Source organism: Camellia sinensis, chromosome 11 (assembly GCF_055761805.1).
Source record: "Camellia sinensis isolate YWXY chromosome 11, ASM5576180v1, whole genome shotgun sequence".
NCBI classification, from domain to species: Eukaryota; Viridiplantae; Streptophyta; class Magnoliopsida; order Ericales; family Theaceae; genus Camellia; species Camellia sinensis.
In genome coordinates, this window is record NC_138971.1 from 71656084 (window position 1) to 71681607 (window position 25524).

At 32.6% G+C, this 25524-nt stretch overlaps 2 protein-coding genes across 51 annotated transcripts in view; one reads left to right on the forward strand and one right to left on the reverse strand.

Annotated features, from left to right (window-relative positions):
- Positions 1-23598, reverse strand: part of LOC114299797 (uncharacterized) — an 87462-nt gene extending 63864 nt beyond the window's left edge. For 21 of the 50 annotated variants that reach the window (XR_014344014.1, XR_014344013.1, XR_014344012.1 and 18 more), the window contains exons 1-7: positions 21975-23598; positions 21102-21161; positions 17139-17422; positions 17015-17058; positions 16145-16226; positions 14644-14692; positions 14018-14069 (exon numbers count right to left, since the gene is read on the reverse strand). Coding sequence is in view for 1 of the 50 variants with exons in the window: in XM_082894080.1 (XP_082750206.1) it covers positions 14018-14069; positions 14644-14692; positions 16145-16226; positions 17015-17058; positions 17139-17151 (240 nt within the window). In the remaining 49 variants the exon portion in view is untranslated. Of the gene's footprint in view, positions 1-161; positions 206-14017; positions 14094-14643; positions 14693-15572; positions 15607-15705; positions 15793-16144; positions 16227-17014; positions 17059-17138; positions 17423-21101; positions 21162-21974 lie in introns of all 50 variants that reach the window. The other 29 variants (XR_014344034.1, XR_014344018.1, XR_014344029.1 and 26 more) reach the window with 8 other exon arrangements.
- On the forward strand, positions 7205-9049 carry LOC114309129 (uncharacterized). Its single transcript, XM_028254829.2, has 2 exons — positions 7205-8688; positions 8805-9049. Exon 1 carries the CDS (start codon positions 7205-7207, stop codon positions 8093-8095), a length of 891 nt encoding a protein of 296 aa, XP_028110630.2. The 3' UTR covers positions 8096-8688; positions 8805-9049.
- Positions 23599-25524: the final 1926 nt, after the last annotated feature.

Below are 25524 nucleotides of genomic sequence, written 5' to 3' on the forward strand. Positions count from 1 at the left end.
CATAAGAAATTAGTAAATTTAACAATATTAGAAATGAGTAAATTTATTTCAATAACTTACAAATAACAAAATAAAATTTAAAAAAAAATCGTAAACAACAAACAGATTCAACAATTTAATTCTCAATGGAAGCCAAGCATCCTCCTAAAGAATTTGGATACCTTTAATCGGTTAACATGGTGCACTGAAATGCTAACAACAGCAGCTGCAAAATAAATAAATAAATAAAACAATCAAATAGCTCAAACTATTGAAATCCACCCATAAGCAAAATATGAAACCAACCTTTTAAATCCATTTAATTTGCTCATGGGAAGCAGCCAACCCATTGCCACAACAAAAAAAACAAAATTTAGATTAAAAAAAAAAAAAAAAATTGATTCCCAGTAGAAGCCATCGAAACCATTACATACTGTCAAACACACACTCACACACAACATCACATAACATAACAGATTCCTGGGCAAACACACACATACACATCACATAATATAACATATAATATTGTCAAATTTTAGTTCCAAAACTGAATCTAAATTGATTAGGCGGACTGCCACCTGAGAACAGCAGCTGCAAAAAAAATTAATAAATAATAAAACAATCAAATAGTTCAAACTATTCAAATCCACCCATAAACAAAATATGAAACCAAACTGCAATGCCTTTAATCGAAAAAAATTTAAATGGAAAAAAAAAATTACAACAGGAACCACTGCAATAAAAAACAACACTATTAAACATCATTATACTATTTAATCAAAAACAGAACCACCCAACATCATTATACTATTATTTTATTTTTTTAAAATCCCTGTTTCTATACCAAGAAAATGGCATAGACAAACAACCATTGTTCAGCTTTGGTGACCCACCATCAAACAAACTCAGAAACATCTATCTAGCTATATATTATATAAGCAAAAGCGAGTTTTCGTGAGGAGTTTGGTGAGAACTTCAAAATTTTATAATAAATTTGTGAATTTATCAAATTAAAAAATAAATTTAAATAGTGTTGATTACAATTATATTCTAATCCTAACATTATTTACATTGTGCCTTCAGGCACGGACATACGCTAGTATATATATAAATCAACAACCAACATAAACAATTTGTTTCAATTTTCAATAACAAATTTTAAGTTACTCAAAGCTTTCCCTAAGCATTCCTTGAGTGAGAAAACATTTTTTCAGTGGCATGACTTTAATAAATTGGAGTGAGAGAGCATTCCCACACCCTTTGGGAACTCATTCTATTTGAGCATTCATGAAAATGAGGCCAGAGGCAAAAACAAGATTCTTATGGATCAAGACTTTCATCCAGAGCCAATCAATGAATTTTTAAGGGAGGTAAACATCAACGACTTTCTAGACAAACTGAGCTCTGAAATTGAGGGTATCACCTTACTTGATGGCTTTAATTTTTGTTTATTTATTTTTAAGTTATTGCTATGTTCTAACTCACTACTTATTGTTCTTTTCATGGGTGTTGTTACTCAACCCCCAAACATGTCCATAGTGATAGAATATCTATCAAGGTTTTGTATTGTTTCTTTTCATTCTCTTAGCATCAATATGGGAATTAAATATTATTGCAAGCATTGTTCTAAGTAATTAACTAATTACAGTAGTGGTTTTGATATTATTGCAAGCATTGTTATATAGGCTTTTGCATAAACCTGGTGCAAGAGAAATATTGGATGAGAGCACACAAACACAAAATTTGCTATGTAAATGCTATTCACAATGGAACAAAAACCAGAGCACACAAACACAATAAATCAAGGAATAAATAAACTCAATAACAAAGGAGAAAACACAATGTATCTGACTAAAAAAAAATAATCATCTAAAAAATTCTGCTCAAAAAAATTCTGCGAGCTCGAAGGGACTCAATAACAGACGAGAGGGACTCAATAAATAGTTTATATAACCATATCAAGGACTCACAAATGTCAATGAAAGTGTCACGCCCCAATTTTTAATTACTCGGAAGCATTACCAAACGCCTTTATTTTTGGTCCTCTTTTTTTTTTCTTTTTTTAACAAATATCATTTACCCTTGACTAATAGAGACATAATAACACATGTTCACTCTCAATGAATACAACAATAGCAATAATACATGCCAAGCTTCAGCTACGAAGCTACAAATATCAATGTACAATACTTACTTCTTTCACACTTACGATGAAATTGCACATAAGAGACACATGCACTTCTTAACTCTTCAACTAATGAATCTGAATTCTCTACTTAAAAAAAAAGGTAAAACGACGAGGGATGAGCAGTAATGCCCAGTAGGAATCTCAAAGTTCTAAAACAATAACCATTCTATAGATAGAAATGATCATGCGTGTAGGGTGATACCATATAGTAAGGTGACGTCTTGTAATTTCAAAATATCATACGTAGAGTACATTTTTCTCAAAATTTACTTGAACATTTAAGGAAAACTTCCAGCCATAAAAATTATCTATTATCATCAGAAAAACCATAAATCCTTTTTGAAAACAAATATATTTAAAGAACAGCATCATTTTAAATTTTTTAACCAATTTCAAAATATTCCTCATTTAATTTTCATTTTAATATTCCTCTTTTGATTTCCAATTTCCTTTTTACTAATTACACTTCTTATAACTCCATAACCTCAAAGTTCAAGTTCCCTTAATACTTAAAAACAACCCTCATACACTCCATGCCCACCTATCTATCCATTATTGCTACAAGTCCTTAACGTAGAAATCCAAATCTCTTTCATATTCAATAACAATTCTCCAAAGAGAAGGAAGAGAAGGGTTAGAACATTCACTCGGATCTGAGTGTACGTTATCTAGACCGTTTGTTTGTACCAGAATCTTGTAGAGAAGAAGTACTTCGGGAGTTCCATCACTCACGCATTGATCCGGGGAGGCACCAAAGTGTATCATGATCTTAGTCGTCAGTTTTGGTGGAGGGGCATGAAGCGGGATGTCGCTTTATTTGTATCAAATTGTCTTACTTGTCAACAAGTGAAGGCCGAACACTAGAGACCAGAGGGTTTGCTACAACGCTTACCGATAACTAAGTGAAAATGGGAGCACGTCACCATGGATTTCGTAGTTGGGCATCCTAGAACACAGCAAGGCAAGGATGCCGTTTGGGCGATTGTTGATAGGTTGACTAACTCTACGCATTTCATTCCGATGCGTACCGGCCACTCAATTGAGTACTTGGCAAAGTTGTACATTAGAGAGATAGTTCGACTTCATGGAGTTCCCGTAACCATTGTATCGGACAAAGATTCTCGTTTTACCTCCCGGTTGTGGCAAAGCCTTGAAGAGGTGTTGGGAACTAAGTTGACTTTTAGCACCGCTCACCACCCTCAAACCGATGGACAGACGGAGCATGCTATTCACATTTTGGAGGACATGCTTAGAGCTTGCGTCTTGGACTTCAAGGAGTCTTGGGAGAGGCACTTACCGTTGATTGAGTTTGCCTATAACAATAGTTACCAAGCTAGCATCGAGACGGCACCGTTTGAGGCATTGTATGGCCGACCTTGTAGATCACCGGTTTGTTGGGTCGAGGTAGGTGATGCACCGCTGTTGGGTTCGGAAATTATTAGAGAGACAACTGAGAAGGTTGCCCTCATTTGAAAGAGGTTAGCTACGGCTCAAAACCCACAGAAAAGTTATGCTGATAAGAGGAGACGACCTTTATCTTTCGAAGTTGGTGACCATGTGTTCCTTAAGATCTCACCAAGACAGGGTTTGATGAGATTTGGTAAGAGTGGTAAGTTGTCTCCGAGGTTTATTGGGCCTTTCGAGATAATGGAAAGAATTGGGAAAGTGACGTATCGGTTGGCTTTACCGCCACAACTTTCGAGAGTTCACAATGTGTTCCATGTGTCTATGCTTAGGAAGTATGAGCCCGACCCTTCTCATGTGCTTGATTGGGTTGATTTGAAGGTAGACGAGGATGCCTCTTACGAAGAGCGACTGGTCCAAATACTAGATACCCGAGGAGCAAGTGCTACGGGGTAAAACTATACCATTAGTAAAGGTGCTGTGGAGACACTATGGGGTTGAGGAAGCAACGTGGGAGCGGGACGCAGAAGTCCGCTCTAAGTATCCAGATGTATTTGAACATGCTTAAGTAGTTTTTCATTAGTCTTATTCCCTAGCGTTGAGGGGAAATGTATTGAAATTGTTAAGTACGTGTTGTTATGTACATTATTGTTTCAAGCATGAAGAAGTTGTGAGTTGTTACTAAATTTATTGAAAAGCTCCATGCATATGTTTATCTTGGATGGTCAATGTTAGTGTGGTAATCATGATGAGAATAGTAAATGTAGGTTGAGAATTCATTTTGCGGTTTGAAATTGTAATAGCATGGTTGTGATTGCTAGAAACTTTTCTTTTTGAGTAGTTGATTTAATTTCGGGGACAAAATTTCCAATGATGGGAAGGTTGTAATGGCCGGCTACGTCGTGCGTCCCTTCACTCATCATTCTCTTTGGGTTTGTTGTGTTCGGAGGATCTCTTTTTTCAAAATTTTCGTTCTTGTTTACTCCGATGTTGAGTTTCACTTGTTTCAGAGGGTGTGGGTTTGGTCCGGAGTGCCGGGATTGAGCCGAGGAAATTATGGGCTGGAAGACTAGGGCCGCACGTGCGGGAATCTGAGGAATTCCGGGCTTGCACACTGCATTATATGCAGGTGCGGGAGGAGGTGCGGATTGGGAGAGCCGCACGTGCGGGGATGAGGGTCGCACGTACAGGACGGGCTGAGTCCGAAAAATCCAGCTTGGGCTGTGTGTATATCACTTTGTATGTCTCTCTCTCTCTCTCTCTCTCTCTTTAAAAACCCTTTTCTCCTCCTCCTCTCTACATTTCCTACACCAAACATGATCCAAACTTTGATTTCCCTTATTCCATTAGAGTTTTACCCTTTGTCCCTTCATCAAAGTTGAAGAGCTCCTCGAGAGTTACATTGTGTGCGGTGAAGATCGGGATTCGTCACCATTGATTTTTGGGGATTTCATCTCTTTTCTCTCCAAGAACATGAGGTAGGGATTTTTCTTAGAGTTATATATATATATATATTTGCAAGTTTCGGTTAATTTAGAGATTTCCTCTTTAATTGTTTTGAAATTTAGTTTTTGGCTCTAGAAGGAAAAGAATTCATCTCTTGTTTCTTTTCAAAGATTTTCTTGAATAGTTGAATCATATTGACTTAAGAATGATGTTTTTAGTGAAGTTTTACTAAGAAATGAAGGAATGTCTAGTTTTGGTGAAAAACCTAGAAATTGGGGGTTTTGGAAAATGTTGAGAATCTATGGATTTTCTTCTGTTAAATGAAAGAGTGAGTGGAAATTTCATATTATTATTTGCAAATATGGCAACTTTCTTGATGTATGAGGGTTTGGAGACATTGTTTGAATTTATTGTTAAATGCATATACATACGTAGTTATGAAATGGCAAATTGATGAGAACGCATGAAATATGGAATTGATGCAACACTTGGATATATATATATATATATTCATACATGATAATTGATGAAATCGCATTGAAAAGGAGAATGGGAGTTTGTGATCAAATTTGATAAATTGTGTGGGAAATATTGTCAATGGAGGATTATTATTTTGCCTCGATACATATATATATATATATATATTGCGTTGGCATTTCTATTATTGCATGGTATACAAATTTTGAGTTGAGATTTGAAAACATTTGCATTGGGAAAGAAATGTAGTGAAATGAAACTATTAAAATGTTTTGGGATAAATACGTTGGTAAGTAAAGAGAGGAGGTGTAGATGGAATTGATTAAGTTGGCCTGAGTGTCCGAGGTGAGAGACCGAAAACACGCACGGAGGAAGTACCACTTCCCTTCTGATTAGCAACCGGTAAAGTGGGGTATTGGTAGTGCTAGTTATGCCTACTTGCAGACACCAACCTAGGGATTACCCGAGTTGTATTTACCGCCCCCCTTGAATTAAATTGATAATTTATGCATTGCTGAGATTTCAAGATATCATTGAGCAAAAAGGATTCTCAAAAGATGATAATCTGATTTTCACGTCAAAAGAGTAGCATGGCATATGCATTCCTTTTTATGAGGCTTGTATAAAATGTATATACTTTGTTAAGGATTTCTCTATTGGGCTTTATGCTCACCCCTATGGGATTTTGCTGCAGGGAAAGATGTGGTGAATCCGCCAAACTAGGATGTGGATGTATGTATTGAGAGCACAAGGCTCTATTTTGTTATGACCATATTATTTATTTATTTTTTTGTAAGCCAAGGGCTATATATGTATGGGTTCAAGAAACCATATTTTGTGTAACCAGGCTTAAGCCTTGAAACATGTAAGCCCCTTGAGGGCATTTTATTTATTTTTGGATTTTACGTTCTACATGCTATAGATTCATGTATTTCATATCATTGAATGTATAATTTGCATATGGGACTATTTTGTACAAACTTTAATGATCAATGTTATGATGATTTGGGAATTGCTATTATTCTATAATAAATGTTAGTTGATGTACCTAGATTATGTTGGAGAAATTTTGAGGCGTTACAACTTGGTATCAGAGCTACCGGGTTTGAATAATTAAGGCTCGCGGGGAGTGGTTGTTAGTCCACAATGGGTTCATTTCGCATGAGTAGGAGATGTTTTGTATTTTGTGACTATATGATAACATGCTTACATGACTAGATACGTATGGGATTGGACTTTTGGGATGTTTGCGCCTGTTAAATTCCTTGAGGTCTTATTAGAATGGTACTTTATCAATACTCATTCTACGAAGAATTCTTGGTCTTTCATGGGACGAATTCGATCACAAAAGGATAATCCGTATGTGCTTACGTGACTAAGTGCTTATGTAGAGTGGAATTGAATTGTTTATATGATAGAAAATATATTAAATTGTTGTGGTCAAACGTGTGAGAGAGATCGCAGGCACATTTGAGATTATGTGCTGAATTGTTTATCTTGTTCCTTAATTAGTATGCCAGGAAGGGTTCAAACCCGTAGTGTTAGAGGTGGAAGGCGTGGTAGGGCTCGCAGGGGTGTGCATGGAGTACCGGCCCATCAGGTTCCGGTGCAACAGGAGGCGTTGGGCCAAGCTAATGTGCCGAGCAAGTGGGACAAGCAGAATTTCTGGGACAAGCGGGTCAAGCCGCAATTGGAGCCCTAGCCCAAGAAATGGCGGGGGCCTTGAGGAAGTCGATGAATATATTGAGGGCGGAGAACCAATCTAGAGAGAACGCCGTAGCGACGAGGGCGAGCTTTCTCACTAGGGAGTTTTTACGGGCCAAACCAGATGAGTTCCATAGTGGCCCCGAGCCTAAGAAGGCGGATGAGTGGCTCGAGCAAACGGTGAAGACATTTGAGATGCTTCACATTGAAGACAGTGAGCTAAGAGTGACTCTTACGAGTTACTATCTCAAAGGAGATACGAACCAATGGTGGAAGTACGCCAAGGGTCCAGTAGAGCCGACGTGGGAAGCATTTATGGTGGCTTTCCAAGATAAATATTTACCTCCCACTGTTAGGGAGAGGTTGAGGCAAGAATTTCAAGATCTCAAACAACTTAATATATCCGTGGCCGAGTTTGAAGCGGCCTTCTCTAGTTTGTCCCGGTTTGCACCGGAGTTGGTGGCAACGGAAGAACACCGTTGCATTGAAATTGAGAAGAAGTTGAGAACCAAGATCTTGTTCAAGGTTGCTGGAAATATGATCCGGAACTATGACTGTCTTGTGGAAGTGACGGCACACGTAGAGATTACCGTGGAGGCCGAGGAGAAGAGAATTCGGGGTTCAAGGTCTAGGGGTCGAGGGTCATACAGGGACTACAGACCCAACAAGAAGAGCAGGAGCACTTTTCCAAGTCAGTCTCAACCGCAGCAGTCTAGATCCACCTTCCCTTTGCCTAGTGCAGGCCTGGGGAAGAGTGCACCAGGCCTGGGGAAGAGTGCACCGAGTGGTTTTTCCTGTTTTAAGTGTGGCCAACCAGGTCACAAAATCAAATGTATCACAATTGAAAAGTTAGGGACTAAAATGACACAAATCCCAAACTACAGGGACTCTGTGTGATTCATCCAAATTAATCACCAACAAACAATCATCCACCAAAAAAATTTTGAGCAGGGAAATTATATGCAACATAAATGACTTGTTTGGCAATTCCTGTGCACCCATTTTTATTTTTAATTATTGTGTTTTGGATTTCTCTCACTCAAAATACATTTCTAAAATGTGAAGCTCTCCACACAAACACTAATTACCTACTTCCAATTACAATCTATAGACTCTATAGCATAATAATTGCACCATTTATTAGTTTTAAATACATACAGCCACTTTAACTGGTACCACAATATTGGACCATTATATATATCCAAACACAAAATGAATACAACAAAAGACAATACTACAACAAACTCTTATTAGGTTGGTTTGCAGTTCTTCTCGCCTAGATCATCATGGCTGGAATATTTGCTCTTTTAACTATGCTTTTTTTGGCTTCCCTTCTGACTGAAGCCTCTGCCCATGTCCTTGCATTATACGTATTTGAGGACGCAATCGTTGATGGAGGAAACACGCAGCCAACTCCACCACATGGCATTGATCTTAACACAACAATATCCATTCGCTGGACCAATGAAAAATTAATGCTGATTTCATTGGTAAACTTTGGATTCTTTTTATTATTGCTCTCTGTCTCTGTCTCTCTCTCTCCCCCTCCCTCCTTTTTTTCATGGTATTATACCCAATGATCCTAGAAATATCCTCTTGTTTGCAGCAAGCTTCCTGGGATTGCCATTTCTTCCACCTTCCACAGATACTTCAGGATTGGAAATATCCAAAACTGATGTAAACTATGGACAGGTTGGTTGTGGTTTATTGCACCGAACTGGCCCTGTAATATAAATAACAACTTTTTTTTGTTCGAATTATTTTACTTCTCTATAAATGTACATGGTGATTGTATCAATTTTGATTTTAAATTTAATTTTAATTTTTGCAGAAGAATTGTTCTTTTGAAGATCAGATAGACCAATTTAATTTAACTGTATCAAATGATCTTACAAAAGCATTCAACGAACAAGAACTTGTCAACAAGTTCTGTTTTTCTTGTTTCATTGGGAATAAATGACTACTCCTTCAACTATCTGTCCTCTATAAACGTACATGCTGATTGTATAAATTTTAATAGTAATTTTTGCAGAAGAATTATTCTTTTGAATATCAGATCGGCCAATTTAATTTAACCGTGGCAAATGATCTTACAAAAGCATTCAACAAACAAGAACTTGTCCAACATTTGACAAATTCTGTTTTTCTTGTTTCATTTGGCATAAATGACGACTCCTTCAACTATATGTCCTCTATAAATATATATGGTGATTGCATCAATTTTGATTTTAATTTTAATTTTTGCAGAAGAATTGTTCTTTTGAAGATCAGATCGACCAATTTAATTTAACTGTGTCAAATGATCTTACAAAAGCATTCAACGAACAAGAACTTGTCCAACATCTGACAAGTTTTGTTTTTCTTGTTTCATTTGGCATAAATGACTACTCCTTCAACTATCTGTCCTCTATAAATGTACATGGTGATTGTATCATTTTTTTTTTTTTTAATTTTAATTTTTGCAGAAGAATTGTTCTTTTGAAGATCAGATCGGCCAATTTAATTTAATTGTGGCAAATGATCTTACAAAAGCATTCAATGAACAAGAACTTGTCCAACATTTGACAAGTTCTATTTTTCTTGTTTCATTTGGCATAAATGACTACTCCTTCAACGATCTGTCCTCTATAAATGTACATGGTTATTGTATCAATTTTGATTTTAATTTTAATTTTTGCAAAAGAATTGTTCTTTTGAAGATCAGATCGGCCAATTTAATTTAATTGTGGCAAATGATCTTACAAAAACATTCAACGAACAAGAACTTGTCCAACATTTGACAAGTTCTATTTTTCTTGTTTCATTTGGCATAAATGACTACTCCTCCAATGATCTGTCCTCTATAAATGTACATGGTTATTGTATCAATTTTGATTTTAATTTTAAGTTTTGCAGAAGAATTGTTCTTTCGAAGATCAGATCGGCCAATTTAATTTAACTGTGGCAAATGATCTTACAAAAGCATTCAACGAACAAGAACTTGTCCAACATTTGACAAGTTCTGTTTTTCTTGTTTCATTTGGCATAAATGACTACTCCCCCAACTATCTGTCCTCTGGGGTTGTGAGCAAAATGGCACCCCAAGAATTCGCAAAAATGCTTCTAAATGAAATGTCGATGGCTTTGAAGGTAAAAAGTTAGTGAGTTTCAAATTTTCTCTAGTGTTTGGAGTACGTAGTATGAAGATATGTTAACAAAAATGCCAGGTTTTGTAGACATTGTATAGATTGAGTGCTAGGAAATTTGTAGTTAAGAACATTTGGCCGTTAGGGCGCACACCAAACTTCGTCAATCAGACCCTCGGGCAGTTTCTTGCAATGAAACTATCAACTAGCTGATCATTCCTTATAGTAACAGTCTTCCTAGCATGCTGAATGATTTACAATTTTATCTTACTGGTGATGCCTTGTCACACTCAAACGATTTCCTGTTCGTGACAGACTTGATGCAGAATTCGGGAAAATATGGGTATGGAAAACTACTCTTAAACTATGACATTTAGAAGCTTCATGTTTTCACACAAAATGTTGTTTCATATGAGTGCAGTACAAACTCCATTATTATTTTTTTTAATGGAATGAGTAGTTTTTTGTTTTAAAAAATCTCAATCATAACTAATGTGGCCAATATTATGTTTAGTTTGCTTGATAAGGTGAAGGTGGGCTATTAGCCAACCGAATCTGGTTATGAACTTGAGGCCTAATAATTGGGTCATTTTTTGTTCTAAACATAATATTGGCCACATTAATTATGATTGAGATTTTTTAAAACAAAAAAGTACTCATTCCATTAAAAAAAAACAAAAAAAGCTTGTCATTCCATTTCTTAAAATCAATGGAGTTTCTAATGCACTCATATGAAACAACATTTTGTGTGAAAACATGAAGCTTCTAAATGCCATAGTTTAAAAGTAGTTTTACATACCATATTTTCCCGAATTCTGCATCAAGTTTGTCACGAACTGGAAATCGTTGAGTGTGAAAAAGCAGCACCAATAAGATAAGATTGTAAATCATTCAGCATGCTTGGAAAACTGTTACTATAAGGAATGATCAGCTGGTTGATAGTTTCATTGCAAGAAACTGCCCAAGGGTCTGATTGACAAAGTTTGGTGTGCATCCCAACAGCCAAATGTTCTTAACTACAAATTTCCTAACCCCCAATCTATACAATGTATGCAAAACATGTCATTTTTGTTAACATATCTTCATATTACGTATTCCAAACACTAGAAAATTTGAAACTCACCAACTTTTTTACCTTCAAACCCGTCGACATTTCATTTAGAAGTATTTTTGCGAATTCTTGGGGTGCCATTTTGCTCACAACCCCAGAGGACAGATAGTTGAAGGAGTAGTCATTTATGCCAAATGAAACAAGAAAAACAGAACTTGTCAAATGTTAGACAAGTTCGCGTTCGTTGAATGCTTTTGTAAGATCATTTGCCACAGTTAAATTAAATTGGCCGATCTGATCTTCAAAAGAACAATTCTTCTGCAAAAATTAACGTTAAAATTAAAATTAAAACAATCACCATGTATATTTATAGAGAAGTAAAATAATTCGAACAAGAAAATATTGTTATTTATATTACAGGGTCAGTTTGGCGCAACAAACCACAAGCAGCATATCCATAGTTTACACCAGTTTTGGATATTTCCACTCCTTAAGTGTTCGTGGAAGGTTGAACAAATGGCAATCCCAAGAAGCTCGCCACAAACAAGAGGATATTTCTTGGATCATTTGGTATAATACCATGAAAAAAATGAGAGAGAGGGAGAGAGAGAGTGAGGGGGAGAGAGGGAGAGAGCAATAATAAAAAGAATCCAAAGTTTACCAATGAAATCAACAACAATTTTTCCATTGGTCTAACGAATGGGTATTGTTGTGTTAAGGTCAATGCCATATGGTGGAGATGGCTGCGTGTTTCCTTCATCAACAATTGAGTCCCCGAATACATATAATGCGGGGACATGGACAGAGGTTTCTGTAAGAAAGAAAGCTAAAGAAAGCATAGTTAAGAGAGCAAGTATTCCAGCCATGATAATCTAGGTGAGAAGACAGCAAGCAAACCCAATAAGAGCTAGCTCTGGTTTTGCCTCTTGTTGTATTCATTTTGTGCTTGAATATATATAATGATCCAAAGTTGTGGTACCAGTTAAAGTGGCTGTATGTATTTAAGACCAATAAATGGTGAAATTATTATGCTATAGCCTATAGACTACAATTGGAAGTAAGTAATTAGTATTTGTGTGGGGAGCTTCACATTTTACAAAGGCATTCTGAGTGAGAAAAATTCATAGCACAATTATGAAAAATAAAAATGAGAACACAGAAATTGCAAACGAGGTCATTTATGTCACATAATTTTTCCCGCTCAAAATTTTTGGATGGATGATTGTGTTGGTGATTAATTTGGGAAAATCACACAATCAGTCCCAGTAGTTTGAGATTACTTTAGTTCCTAACTTTTCAATTGTGATACATTTACTCTTGAATTTTGAATCTCATTCCAAATAAGGACAATTGAAGACCTTGTTGGTCCATTTCAAGGACAAAGTCATCAATTTGATAAAATATAAATTAGTTTGACAAAAATAAATGTCAAAATATTTTTAAATTTTTATAAATTATTTTTACACACCAAAAATAAAATTATATAAAAAATGATAAATACTTTATTTTTTTACCAAATTAATTTTTCTTATGCGTTTGGATGATGATCATGTAATGAGTGGTTGTTTTTGTTGATATTTTTGGATGATTATTATTTAATGGATGGTTATTAGCCTTTTAATGTTTAATATATAATACTAGGGATAACCCATGCCTGAAGGCACTGCCAACAATTTTTTTGGTATCACATGCTACAAAACTCAATGGTAATAAATCATTTCAAAATGGTAATATCACTCTGACTTAAAACTTCACATATAAGAAACTGAAATTGTTTCGACACGTTGAATTAGCAAAAGCATTTATAAATTTCAAATAGCAAATTTCAAAATTAAGTCCAAAAAATGAATTATATATTTGAATGTAGCACAAGCAAAGAATCTAGAAACATTTGCTAAACTAAAAGTCCAAATATATACACTATAGCAAGTTAGAATGGGATAACCTTCAATAAAAGAATGTTATTGAATCATAACCGGTAACCCTTTCGTTTTCTCAGGTTTAAATGCCTTCAAATAAAGCTCAATGAACATTTTGGTACAAAAGAACCATCCTAGCTCAAAAAAAAAAAAAAAAAAAAAAATTAACATGAGAGAACCAACCAACGACACCAATAGAAACAACGTAACCTAATGTTTCTAATATAGATCAATGACTTGCAACAAAATCACTCGCTTAAATTTGCTTCAAAAAACCAATAGCTATAAAAAATTACATCAAAATGCATATGAGAAAATCGGAAGAAATTGTAATGAAGAATAATTGCATCAAAAGAAAATGTAACATGAAAAATTGCATCAAAATACATATGAGAAATAGGAAAATCAATAGCTACGAATTAAGAAGAATTGAACATAACTATTATGGTCAATTGAATTATGTCATTCAATGGCGAAGTGAGAATAGACATATGTATGCATTACTAAAGTAAAATAATGAATAAAAAAGCAAATAATAGTATAGATAGACCAATTGAGAACGCCGATAAATCATACAAACCTCTAAATAGAATTAAACTCAAATTTTGTAAGGGAAGCGAATAATTTTCTTTATTAAGACTAAGAGAGTCTTGTTATAAGGAAGAAGAATTTTTGAAGACTATAAAACCGAACAAAATTATATTTTTAAACAATTCAAGCTTACCTTGTGTGAAGTATCCATTTTTGGATGATCATGCTCCTTTGAGTTTCCATCCCTGTGATAATGCTTAACTCATTCTCTAGTTGAAGCGATATGTATAACAATTAGTAGGCAACCAAAAAAATCAAACTTGAAATCAAGTTAATGGGCAAATATAACTAAAATTAAACCCAAAGGTTCATTAAATAAAATTAAATGTACTATTTTTTTAAACAAAGATTACAAACTTATAAAAGATACTTACCACAACAGAAAAACGAAAGAGAGAGAATGAAACTGAATTAAACATAATTAAGTAGAGAAACGAAACAGTTAAAAAGAGAATAAGCAAAACATAATTAATACTCCAAATGATATAAAGAAAATAGTTACATTGGGGAAGTAAATTAAACAAAATAAAGATAAGTTTCCGAAAATCAGTGCATGAAAATTGATTTTAGAAACTCATTCAGAAACCCATTTCAATAATTGTGTTGGTTCATTTATCAATTTAATATTTTTGGAATCAAAACCATTCAAAAACACATTTAAATCTAACCCATTTTAAAAAACTCATTACATGAAGATGGATTTCTAAAATCTAAATCATTTCAAAAAATCATTACATGAAATTCACGGCTTTTCCTCACCTCATACCCAACACCACTTTTGCCTCAAACCAATCAATTGACCTGCCTACTACAAAAAGAAAAAAAAGAAAAAGGAATTAGTTGGTTTGTATGCTTTCTAGGTGATTGATAACATGTTGTATACTCCAAATCAATCACCAAGAATTTGCCAACAACATTTAAGAGGACACTTCCCCAACATTAAGGGTTGAAAGTGAAACCACCTTCTTTTTCACTTATGAGGTAACCATTATGCATAATCGTCCAATTAAAAGTATAAAGTAGGTTTAAACTACTTCAAGCATAAAGTAAGTTTATGCCATCACTCATTACTCCAAGATGACTAACTAATAACATAGATGGTCTACTGAATTAATTTAGTTCCAAAACCAAATATTTGAAGAAAAAAAGAAACAACCAATTGGCTTAAAACTGGCTTTTGTTAATCTAGACCTCTTTACTGTTTTTCTTTTACAAATTCTTTCTAGACGTCATTGAGCCAATCTCAGCATCGTTTATAGTCTTGCAAAATAACTAGCAAAGCTGAAAGTATAATTTTTTTTTTTTTTTTTTTAATCACTTTGAAAGTAAAATAAAAAATGAGAGAAGAAGAAGACAAAAGAAAAAAAAAAAAGATAGGAAAGAATAGGCTCAGCTCTTGTACAAAATAACAGATGATTTTTACTCAACAAAACTAAAATATATTGAGTTAAGAGTCACAGGGGTAAAGGGAAGAAGAAGAAAAAAAAGAAAAAAAATTGACTCTAACCCATCCAATCAAAATTTTAATTTATGATAATCATATTTGTTTGTCGCATCTATTTTAAAATGAATATACAATTGTGCCTATAGTGTCTAAATTTTAAAATGAAAATTTTATTGATTATAAGCACTGGTAGAGTTATAAGGTGTGGAAAAAGTAATAGGCAAAGTTATTCTATTGAATCAACCTGATCTAAATTTCTCTTCCATCCCCAAAATCACCTATATCAAGAAGAAAAATTACAACAAAAGAAACTCAATAAATAAACTTCTAGTTCCCCAATCAAAGATATAAAATTGTGACGAATAAAAAAGGCTCACTTGTTTAATGGGCCGTTGTGCCATTGCTCTCCATTTCTTGAAACATTCACTAATAGACCCACACAACACTTCCATTCATTGTATAACCTGAATTTTTCAAGTCTAATCAAAACAAAGTAAAATCAAACATAAAGGCATTCTAAACAATACTAATTTTTTAAATTATAGTAAAAATTATCACAATGATTATCATCAAAATTGTATGAAATTCAAAAATTAAAATAGAAGACCCAAATTATCACCATAAAAAAATCAAGTACTCGCTCTTCTTGGTTCTAAACCTAGCTAATAATCCAGAAGATAGCCAACATGTAAATGAAGCCTATTTAATAAAAATTTAAGATTCTTAATTTTCACAACATATAAAATGAAGCCAAGCTGAACAATAGATAAACAACAAATTATTGACAAATCCATCAATGGAAGGCAGACCAATTACCTAATCGACCATTGCAGCAAACAAAGTCACAACAACTTTTTATGAGCGAATCAAACACTCCTTCAAGCCAAGGCATATGTACCTGAAACAAAAGGAAGAATAGAAAATATAAGTAAGCAAGCTCCATTATCCAAAATCAACCCCCTAAAAATTGCCCATTGTTTGTTATTAAAAATAAGATCCAACTCCCACTATTTGATTCACCAATTTGAATATACATGTTTTATAGAGGGGCCAATTTGAGAGTGAATAGACAAATGCATGCTCTTTACAACTATCAATTAGTAACCAAACAAATGTGGCATTTCAATCCACAAATGTGAGTGCCAAAAAGCATGAAAAATCATTTCTATGAACATATGAATAAGCAAACCAAGCTGAAGGTAGTAAATAGCAATTAAGCACAATCACTGTTTCAACCTTCCATACTGAGTTACAATTTTTGAACATTGAAGATCCATTCATAAAAAAAGACTTATCTCATCTTAGAGCAGAAAAATAAATAGAAGTCACCCATTCATAGAAACTCATTTCATTGAAAAAGCCTTATGTCATCTCATAGTAACCTAATTCATATTCATATAAATGAAATCAAAACCGTAAAGAATCACAAACAATTATGCCCAACTTCTCTGCACTCCTCTTTCAGTTATCCATAGAGAAATTGAAGGGGAAAAAATTCAATCAACACTATATAAACAAACATGCCATAAGAAATTAGTAAATTTAACAATATTAGAAATGAGTAAATTTATTTCAATAACTTACAAATAACAAAATTAAATTTAAAAAAAAATTCGTAAACAACAAACAGATTCAACAATTTAATTCTCAATGGAAGCCAAGCATCCTCCTAAAGAATTTGGATACCTTTAATGGGTTAACATGGTGCACTGAAATGCTAAGAATAGCAGCTGCAAAATAAATAAATAAATAAAACAATCAAATAACTCAAACTATTGAAATCCACCCATAAGCAAAATATGAAACCAACCTTTTAAATCCATTTAATTTGCTCATGGGAAGCAGCCCACCCATTGCCACAACAAAAAAAAACAAAATTTAGATTAAAAAAAAAAAAATTGATTCCCAGTAAAAGCCATCGAAACTATCATATACTGTCAAAGACACTCACACACATCACATAACATAACAGATTCCTGGGCAAACACACACATACACATCACATAACATAACATATAATATTGTCAAATTTTAGTTCCAAAACTGAATCTAAATTGATTAGGTGGACTGCCACCTCTTCCCTGAGAACAGCAGCTGCAAAAAAAATTAATAAATAATAAAACAATCAAATAGTTCAAACTATTCAAATCCACCCATAAACAAAATATGAAACCAAACTGCAATGCCTTTAATCGAAAAAAATTTAAATGGAAAAAAAAAAATTACAACAGGAACCACTGCAATCAAAAACAACACTGTTAAACATCAATATACTATTTAATCAAAAACAGAACCACCCAACATCATTATACTATTATTTTATTTTTTTAAAATCCCTGTTTCTATATCAAGAAAATGGCATAGGCAAACAACTATTGTTCAGCTTTGGTGACCCACCATCAAACAAACTCGGAAACATCTATCTAGCTATATATTATATAAGCAAAAGCGAGTTTTCGTTAGGAGTTTGGTGAGAACTTCAAAATTTTATAATAAATTTGTGCATTTATCAAATTAAAAAATAAATTTAAATAGTGTTGATTACAATTATATTCTAATCCTAACATTATTTACATTGTGCCTTCAAGCATGGGCATACGCTAGTATATATATAAATCAACAACCAACATAAACAATTTGTTTCAATTTTCAATAACAAATTTTAAGTTACTCAAAGCTTTCCCTAAACATTCCTTGAGTGAGAAAACATTTCTTCAGTGGCATGACTTTAATAAATTGGAGTGAGAGAACATTCCCACACCCTTTGGGAACTCATTCTATTTGAGCATTCATGAAAATGAGGCCAGAGGCAAAAACAAGATTCTTATGGATCAAGACTTTCATCCAGAGCAAATCAATGAATTTTTAAGGGAGGTAAACATCAACAACTTTCTAGACAAACTGTGCTCTGAAATTGAGGGTATCACCTTACTTTGATGGCTTTTATTTTTGTTTATTTATTTTTAAGTTATTGCTATGTTCTAACTCACTACTTATTGTTCCTTTCATGGGTGCTGTTACTCAACCCCCAAACATGTCCATAGTGATAGAATATCTATCAAGGTTTTGTATTGTTTCTTTTAATTCCCTTAGCATCAATATGGGAATTAGATATTATTGCAAGCATTGTTCTAAGTAATTAACTAATTACAGTAGTGGTTTTGATATTATTGCAAGCATTGTTATATAGGCTTTTGCATAAACCTGGTGCAAGAGAAGTATTGGATGAGAGCACACAAACACAAAATTTGGGAATCCAACTGCATTAAACAAAATTCAGCTATCTAAATGCTATTCACAATGGAACAAAAACCAGAGCACACAAACACAATAAATAAAGGAATAAATAAACTCAATAACAAATGAGAGAACACAATGTATCTGACTAAAAAAAAATAATCATGAAAAAAATTCTGCGAGTTCGAAGGGACTCAATAACAGAGAGGGACTCAATAAATAGTTTATATAACCATATCAAGGACTCACAGATGTCAATGAAAGTGTCACGCCCCAATTTTTTAATTACTCGAAAACATTACCAAAAACCTTTAATTTAGGTCCTTTTTTTTTTTTTTTTTTTTACAAATATCATTTACCCTTGAGTAATAGAAACATAATAACACATGTTCTCTCTCTCAATGAATACAACAATAGCAATAATACATGCCAAGCTTCAGCTACGAAACTACAAATATCAATGTTTAATATTTATTTCTTTCACATCTACAATGAAATTGCACATAAGAGACACATGCACTTCTTAACTCTTCAACTAATGAATCCGAATTCTCTTCCTTAAAAAAAAAGTAAAACGACGAGGGATGAGCAGTAATGCCCAGTAAGAATTTCAGAATTCTAAAACAATAATCATTCTATAGATAGAAATGATCATGCATGTAGGGTGATACCATATAGTAACGTGACATTTTGTAATTTCAAAATATCATACGTAAAGTACCTTTTTCTCAAAATTTACTTGAACATTTAAGGAAAACTACAAATTATCTCTTATCATTAGAAAACCATAAATCCTTTTTGAAAACAAATATATTTAAGGAACAATATCATTTTAAATTTTTTAACCAATTTCAAAATATTCCTCATTTAATTTCCATTTTAATATTATTCTTTTTATTTCCATTTTCCTTTTTACTAATTACATTTATTATAACTCTATAACCTCAAAGTTCAAGTTCCCTTAATACTCAAAAACCACCCTCATACACTCCATTCCCACCTATCTATCCATTATTGTTATAACTCCTTAACGTAGAAATCCAAATCTCCTTCATATTCAATAACAATTCTCCTACACTCAACTCCTACTTGTCTAACAACATCACATCCACATTTGTATTATCAATTATAATTCAACATATCATGATGACAATAAACCCTTTTAATTCAATTTCTCCATTAATTACAAAACAAAACTCATAATCTTTCCTTACAGTTACAAACAACCTAGTGAATTCATTATCACCAACCCCTTATCCAATTACTACTTTATTATCCATTATTTTTAAATAATTTCTCTACGCATTCCCCTTCCATACCAAATTATACATCAAATTGTAATTTCATAAGTTCATCACAAGTCACACATATCATCACCAACTCAACACATTCCACCTTTTGCCAACTGGATATGGCAGGATAGCGGGCACCTGACTCCTAACACCCTCCACCTTTTGCCGACTATTATACGGCAGGAAGTGAACTCCCAAAAAAAAAAAAAAATTACCATTTTCTCAAAAATCATATTTTTCCAAAACCACGTTTTTCAAAAATCATGTTTTTCCATATTTACCGACTATCATATGGCAGGACGTGGACATCCAAATACGTTTTTAACTTTAAAACCATCCCCACATTTCCCAACTATTATACGGCAGGATGTAGACAACCAAAAATCATTTTCAAAATCATCTATTTTTCCACTTTTGCCGACTACAATACGGCAGGACCAGTGGACACCCAAAAACATTTTTCCACATTCGTCCAACGATAAGCCTAGACAGGGCAATTGGGCACCTTGAATTTTAAATCACCCCCACATTTACCGACTATCATATAGAAGGACGTGGGCACCCAAAAACATTTTTGACTCCCCGCGCGAGTACCAACCACAACACAACCCAACACAACTCAACTCAACTCAACATAACCCAACTCAACACAACATAACCCAACTCAACTCAACATAACTTAACATAACTCAATACAATTCAACATAACACAATAAAATTCAACATAACACAACCCAACTCATTTCCTTAAATTTCCACTTCATAATTTCATCACAACTTTCATATTATCAATACAATTCACAATTCAATGTTCTCAATCTCATTCCATAACACAACTTAGATTATTAACAAGAGTTCAATCGTAATTTTTACATGAATTTTCCAAACATCATCAAAGTTCAATTAACCATGAATATGTGCAATTTAACCCCGCAATTTCATAATACTACTTCCAATTTTAACAAAACCATCAACCATTTTCATGAGCCAAACTAGGGTTTTAAGATAAATTAAAGCTTTGCACAAAAACATTTTTTATTCCAACTCTTCCATTAATTATACACCCAAATTCATAGCCCAAAATCATAACCCAACAAGTAAAACCCCAACCCTTCAAACCCTAAACCCCCAAATCTCATGATTTGTCACAATATGCTTAAAATATAGATTTTGAATTTGTATAAGGAAAATACCACAAATCTATCTGTAAATGAGAGTGTTGAAGGAGAACTAGAAATCCCTACCTCAAAAGAAGAAAATGTGAGAAAACCTCTAAACAGACGGCTCAACGCTCGGCGCAAGACCTACATATCACATATAGCATGTACTGGAAGATTTAGAACATAAACAATGCAACAAATGGCCTAAACCTAACCTCAACCTTATGCCTAGCTCAAAACATTGCTAACATGCTCTTAAAGTACTAAAATGCAAAATCTAGATGTCCTGAGGGGTCCCATATGCAAGAAAATAAGGAAAACATGGTCAATTGAAAACTTAATCCACGAATCAAGCCTAATTCAATGATTTTTGCTTCGTAAATTTGAACATAAAACTCATCTTCAAAATAATCTTTTCAAACTCAATTTAACCAACCTCAATAGAGTCCCAAAGTTCCAAAAATAAGTAAAATAACTTCAATTGAGAGAATAATCCAAGATTTAAAACAATCTCTAATTTTTCTGATTCATAAATTTAACATGAAAACTCATCTTTAAAAAATCATCAACAAACTTCAAATTCGTTTCCTAAAGTGAGTCATAAGGTTCCAAAAACATGTTAGACAACCTCAATTGAAAGCTTTATTCAACATTCAAAACAAAAACAAATTTTCAAAAATTTTCATTCGCTATTTTAAATATAGTGAAACTTTCTTAAATCTTCAAATACACATGCAATTGATCTTACAAAACAAGATTGGTAAATGATTTCTCTCATAAAACCATGAAAAATGCATGAATATAAGGATGAAACACAAGATAGATGCATCAACTCATCAATCTCAAACCCTAGGTTGCAAAATTCCATGAACTTCTCTACAAAATCCAAAATACAAGTTCTAGTATGTGAATCCATGCAAAACAAGATCAAGACATGAAAAGATGGAAAAATCTTACCTAAAGTTATTTCAATTGATGAGGTCCTCGATGATTTCTCAATTTTTCCTTCCTTTCTACACTTTCCTTCTTTGATTCTTCCTTGAGCTCAATTCTCTTCTTCTCTTCACAATTTCGGAACTCAATCTCTCTCTAGAGTTGGTCTCTCCCTCTCTCTCTCTCTCGGTTTTTCTTCTCTTTCTCTCGGCTCTTTGAGCTTCCAACAAAACAATTGAAGCAAACCCTCCAAACCATTACACACATACTCCAACCATTACACATATACATCCCTCACATGTACCCACTAACACAGATTTCTCAGCACACACAATAGTTCTCTGCACACCCACACCCACACCCACACCCACACCCACACCAACACCCACGTAGATCCTCAAATTCTAGAGCATTCTACAATTTAATTGATGATCAGCATTTATTTAATTAAGCAGCACTTAATCTTAATAAAATTTGATTAATAAATAATTAAATTAATCATAACTAATCACAAATCTTACTTAATTTAATTAGTCTAATTTGACTTTCTTTAAAGCCCAATTAATTATATTTAATTTTTTCATTCTGAATCAGATTTTTAATCAAACTCCCAAAAGATTCCTAATATCAAATTAAACTTATTTCCATCATCAATTTTGACTCCTCAAATCTTTAAGGCCTTCAATTTCAGATAAACTCGAAATATCCGTCAATAAATTACATACACAAACTCAACACCTCATAAATAAATTTAATCCACAATAATCTTACTTCAAAATCCTCATAACTTAATTAACTTCAATTCGGACCCAATTGATCAAATCTTAATTTCACTAAGCTCAATCAAATGTTTAATTAAACTCCCATATGGTCTAATACTCGAAATTGAACTGATTCAACTCATCAATTTCACATTCTTAAGTCATTTAGACTTTTAATTTCTAATTCCAAAATAAATCCTTAATTATAACACTTTTAGAGTCTTTAATTCCAAAATCACTCTATAATTCCAACTCCACAATTTAAACTATATTCCTCAATATAAATTTATTTTTCTCAAAAAAAAATTCTAAAAAAAAAAATCAAAAATGGAAAATGATTCAACTTTATATTTTTCAAAATAAATCATCTAATCATAATATGATGTGAATACAATCTATACAACTATAAAAATCAAATTCTCAAAGTTTTAGCAAAAAAATTATCAACAAATTTTCAGATTTTTAGCAAAAAAATTATCAACCCAAGGTAATTTTTCCAAATCAATCTCAAAATACCAATCTTCTTAACATTTCAACATAATTTTTCTTTCAAAAATTACCAAACAAAAATCTAAAATATATATATATATATATATGTGATGCCTCCTATGAATATATATTTTCTCAAAATAGCCCTAACATAGCTTTAATGAAATAATATGAAGAAAATCTCTACCTCAAATATAAAGAAAAACTAATCCGAACATGCAAACATCACCCGATCATGGATCCGAGACCACCATTGCGGAGATCACGATGAGCTCTTCGACTTTCATTTACAACATTTTTATAAAATTTCACTCTAAAAACTCTCATTCTAAGCTTAAAGCTTAAGCCAATAATAGAGGGAAAAGAGAGAGAGAGAGAGAGACGTTGTGAGAGAGAGGGAGAGAGAGAGCGCTGAGCTCTTTGCCAATTTAAACAAAACAAATGAAAAGAAGAGGTAAGGAAAAGAAAGAAGGGACAAGGGAGAGGGAGTGGCGTGGGGACAACCCCACGTGGGTACACTTTTCTAAAATGAGTTTTTCAAAAAAAAATATAATATAATTTTTGTTATAATACTTCAAAATTTTATAATATAAATTATAAAATGATATAATTTTTTTCATCACGAAATATAATATTTTTGTACATCACAAAATATAATATTTTACTAACCACGAAATATACACCCATTTTATTCACTATAAAAATATATAATTTTTCATCATATGGTACACACCATAAAATCAACTATTACATATTTATTATAATCTCATGTAATAAATAATAGTAACTTACCAATCACATAATTAAAAGGGATTGGATAATTAAACATGAATCATAAACAAATTCAAATTAAATTGAATCTAAATCATGGATCTCACCCATAAGTCAAACATGGTCAAATTATATACCAAAATAGTCCCAATTAATTTATCTCAAATCATGGTCCAAATACCCAAAACTCAATTTTAATATTTGTTATAAATTAAATTGAACACCAATCAGTCTGTAAATTCTCATAAAATAAATACTCACCATTAAATTTCGAAATTTTTATCCAGCATGCTAGACTCTTATAAGAACACCATAATAAAAAATTTCATAATTTCTGAGATGGAAAATTATATTTTTAAAAGAAATTATTACAAAATTGAACCATTTTTGCACATAACTTTACACAACACTCCAATTCAAATATTACTCAATTAATTTATGCACTGACTATTTTAAAAAATATATATATTTTGGGTCATTACATTCCGTCCAAATAACTGTTAACTTTTGTTTTACAATCCCACATCAGGAAAAGGAAGAAAAACTAAGTTGTTTCACTATATAACCCGTATGCTCCCATTTAATATTGTAGTGTTGTGTAAGTTTCAGTTCAAGAGAGATTGAATTTTAAAATTAAAATAAAATTTAAAAGTCTTGATTTATTAATTTTTGTATAAGTTGGTTGGTCCTTTGACCTAGCCGATAAGGTAAACCGTTTTCGGTTTGACTGATTCGCTGGTTTAACTGCGATTTTAGCAGTTCTATCAAAATATATTGGTTAAATTTGTTTTGATTTGAAATAAATTAAAAATTGACTTAATTAAAGGTTAAATGGCTAAAATTGCTTAATTCGAAATAAACTTTCCGCCCAAACAATTGTTAACTTTTAAACAATTAAGAAAATCCCCATTGGCTAACTTTCATTTAACTTTTATTTTATAATCTCACATCGAGAAAAAAAGAAAAAACTGAATTGTTTCACTTAACTTTATATAAATTATTGAAATTTCTTAATTTTAAACAATTAAGAAAATCTCTATTGGTTAGCTTTTATTTAACTTTTATTTTAGAATCCCACATCGGGAAAGGAAAGAAAAACCATTTATATAAGTAAAAAAAGATTTTTAGTGAGAAACTCTATAATCAATACCATTTTTTTTATTTTCTTAATTTTAAACAATTAAAAAAATCTCAATTGATTAGCTTTCATTTAACTTTTATTTTATAATCCTAAATAAATGTTTTGATTTTAAAAATAATTTTATTTAAAATTTTAAAACTCTCATAATATTTAACTTTAAAATAATTACAGTCTCACATCGAGAAAAGAAATAAAAAGTGAGTTGTTTCACTTATACAAATTGAATCTTATACTCTCATTTAATATTATAATATTGTGCATGTTTTAGTTCAAGATGGTTTAAAGGTTAAAATAAAATTTAAAGGTTTTAATTAATTAATTTTGTTATATATTAGTTAGTCTTTTGACTTAACTGATTAGGCTGAATCCTTTTTTGTTTGACTGATTCACTAGTTTAACCACGGTTTTAGCT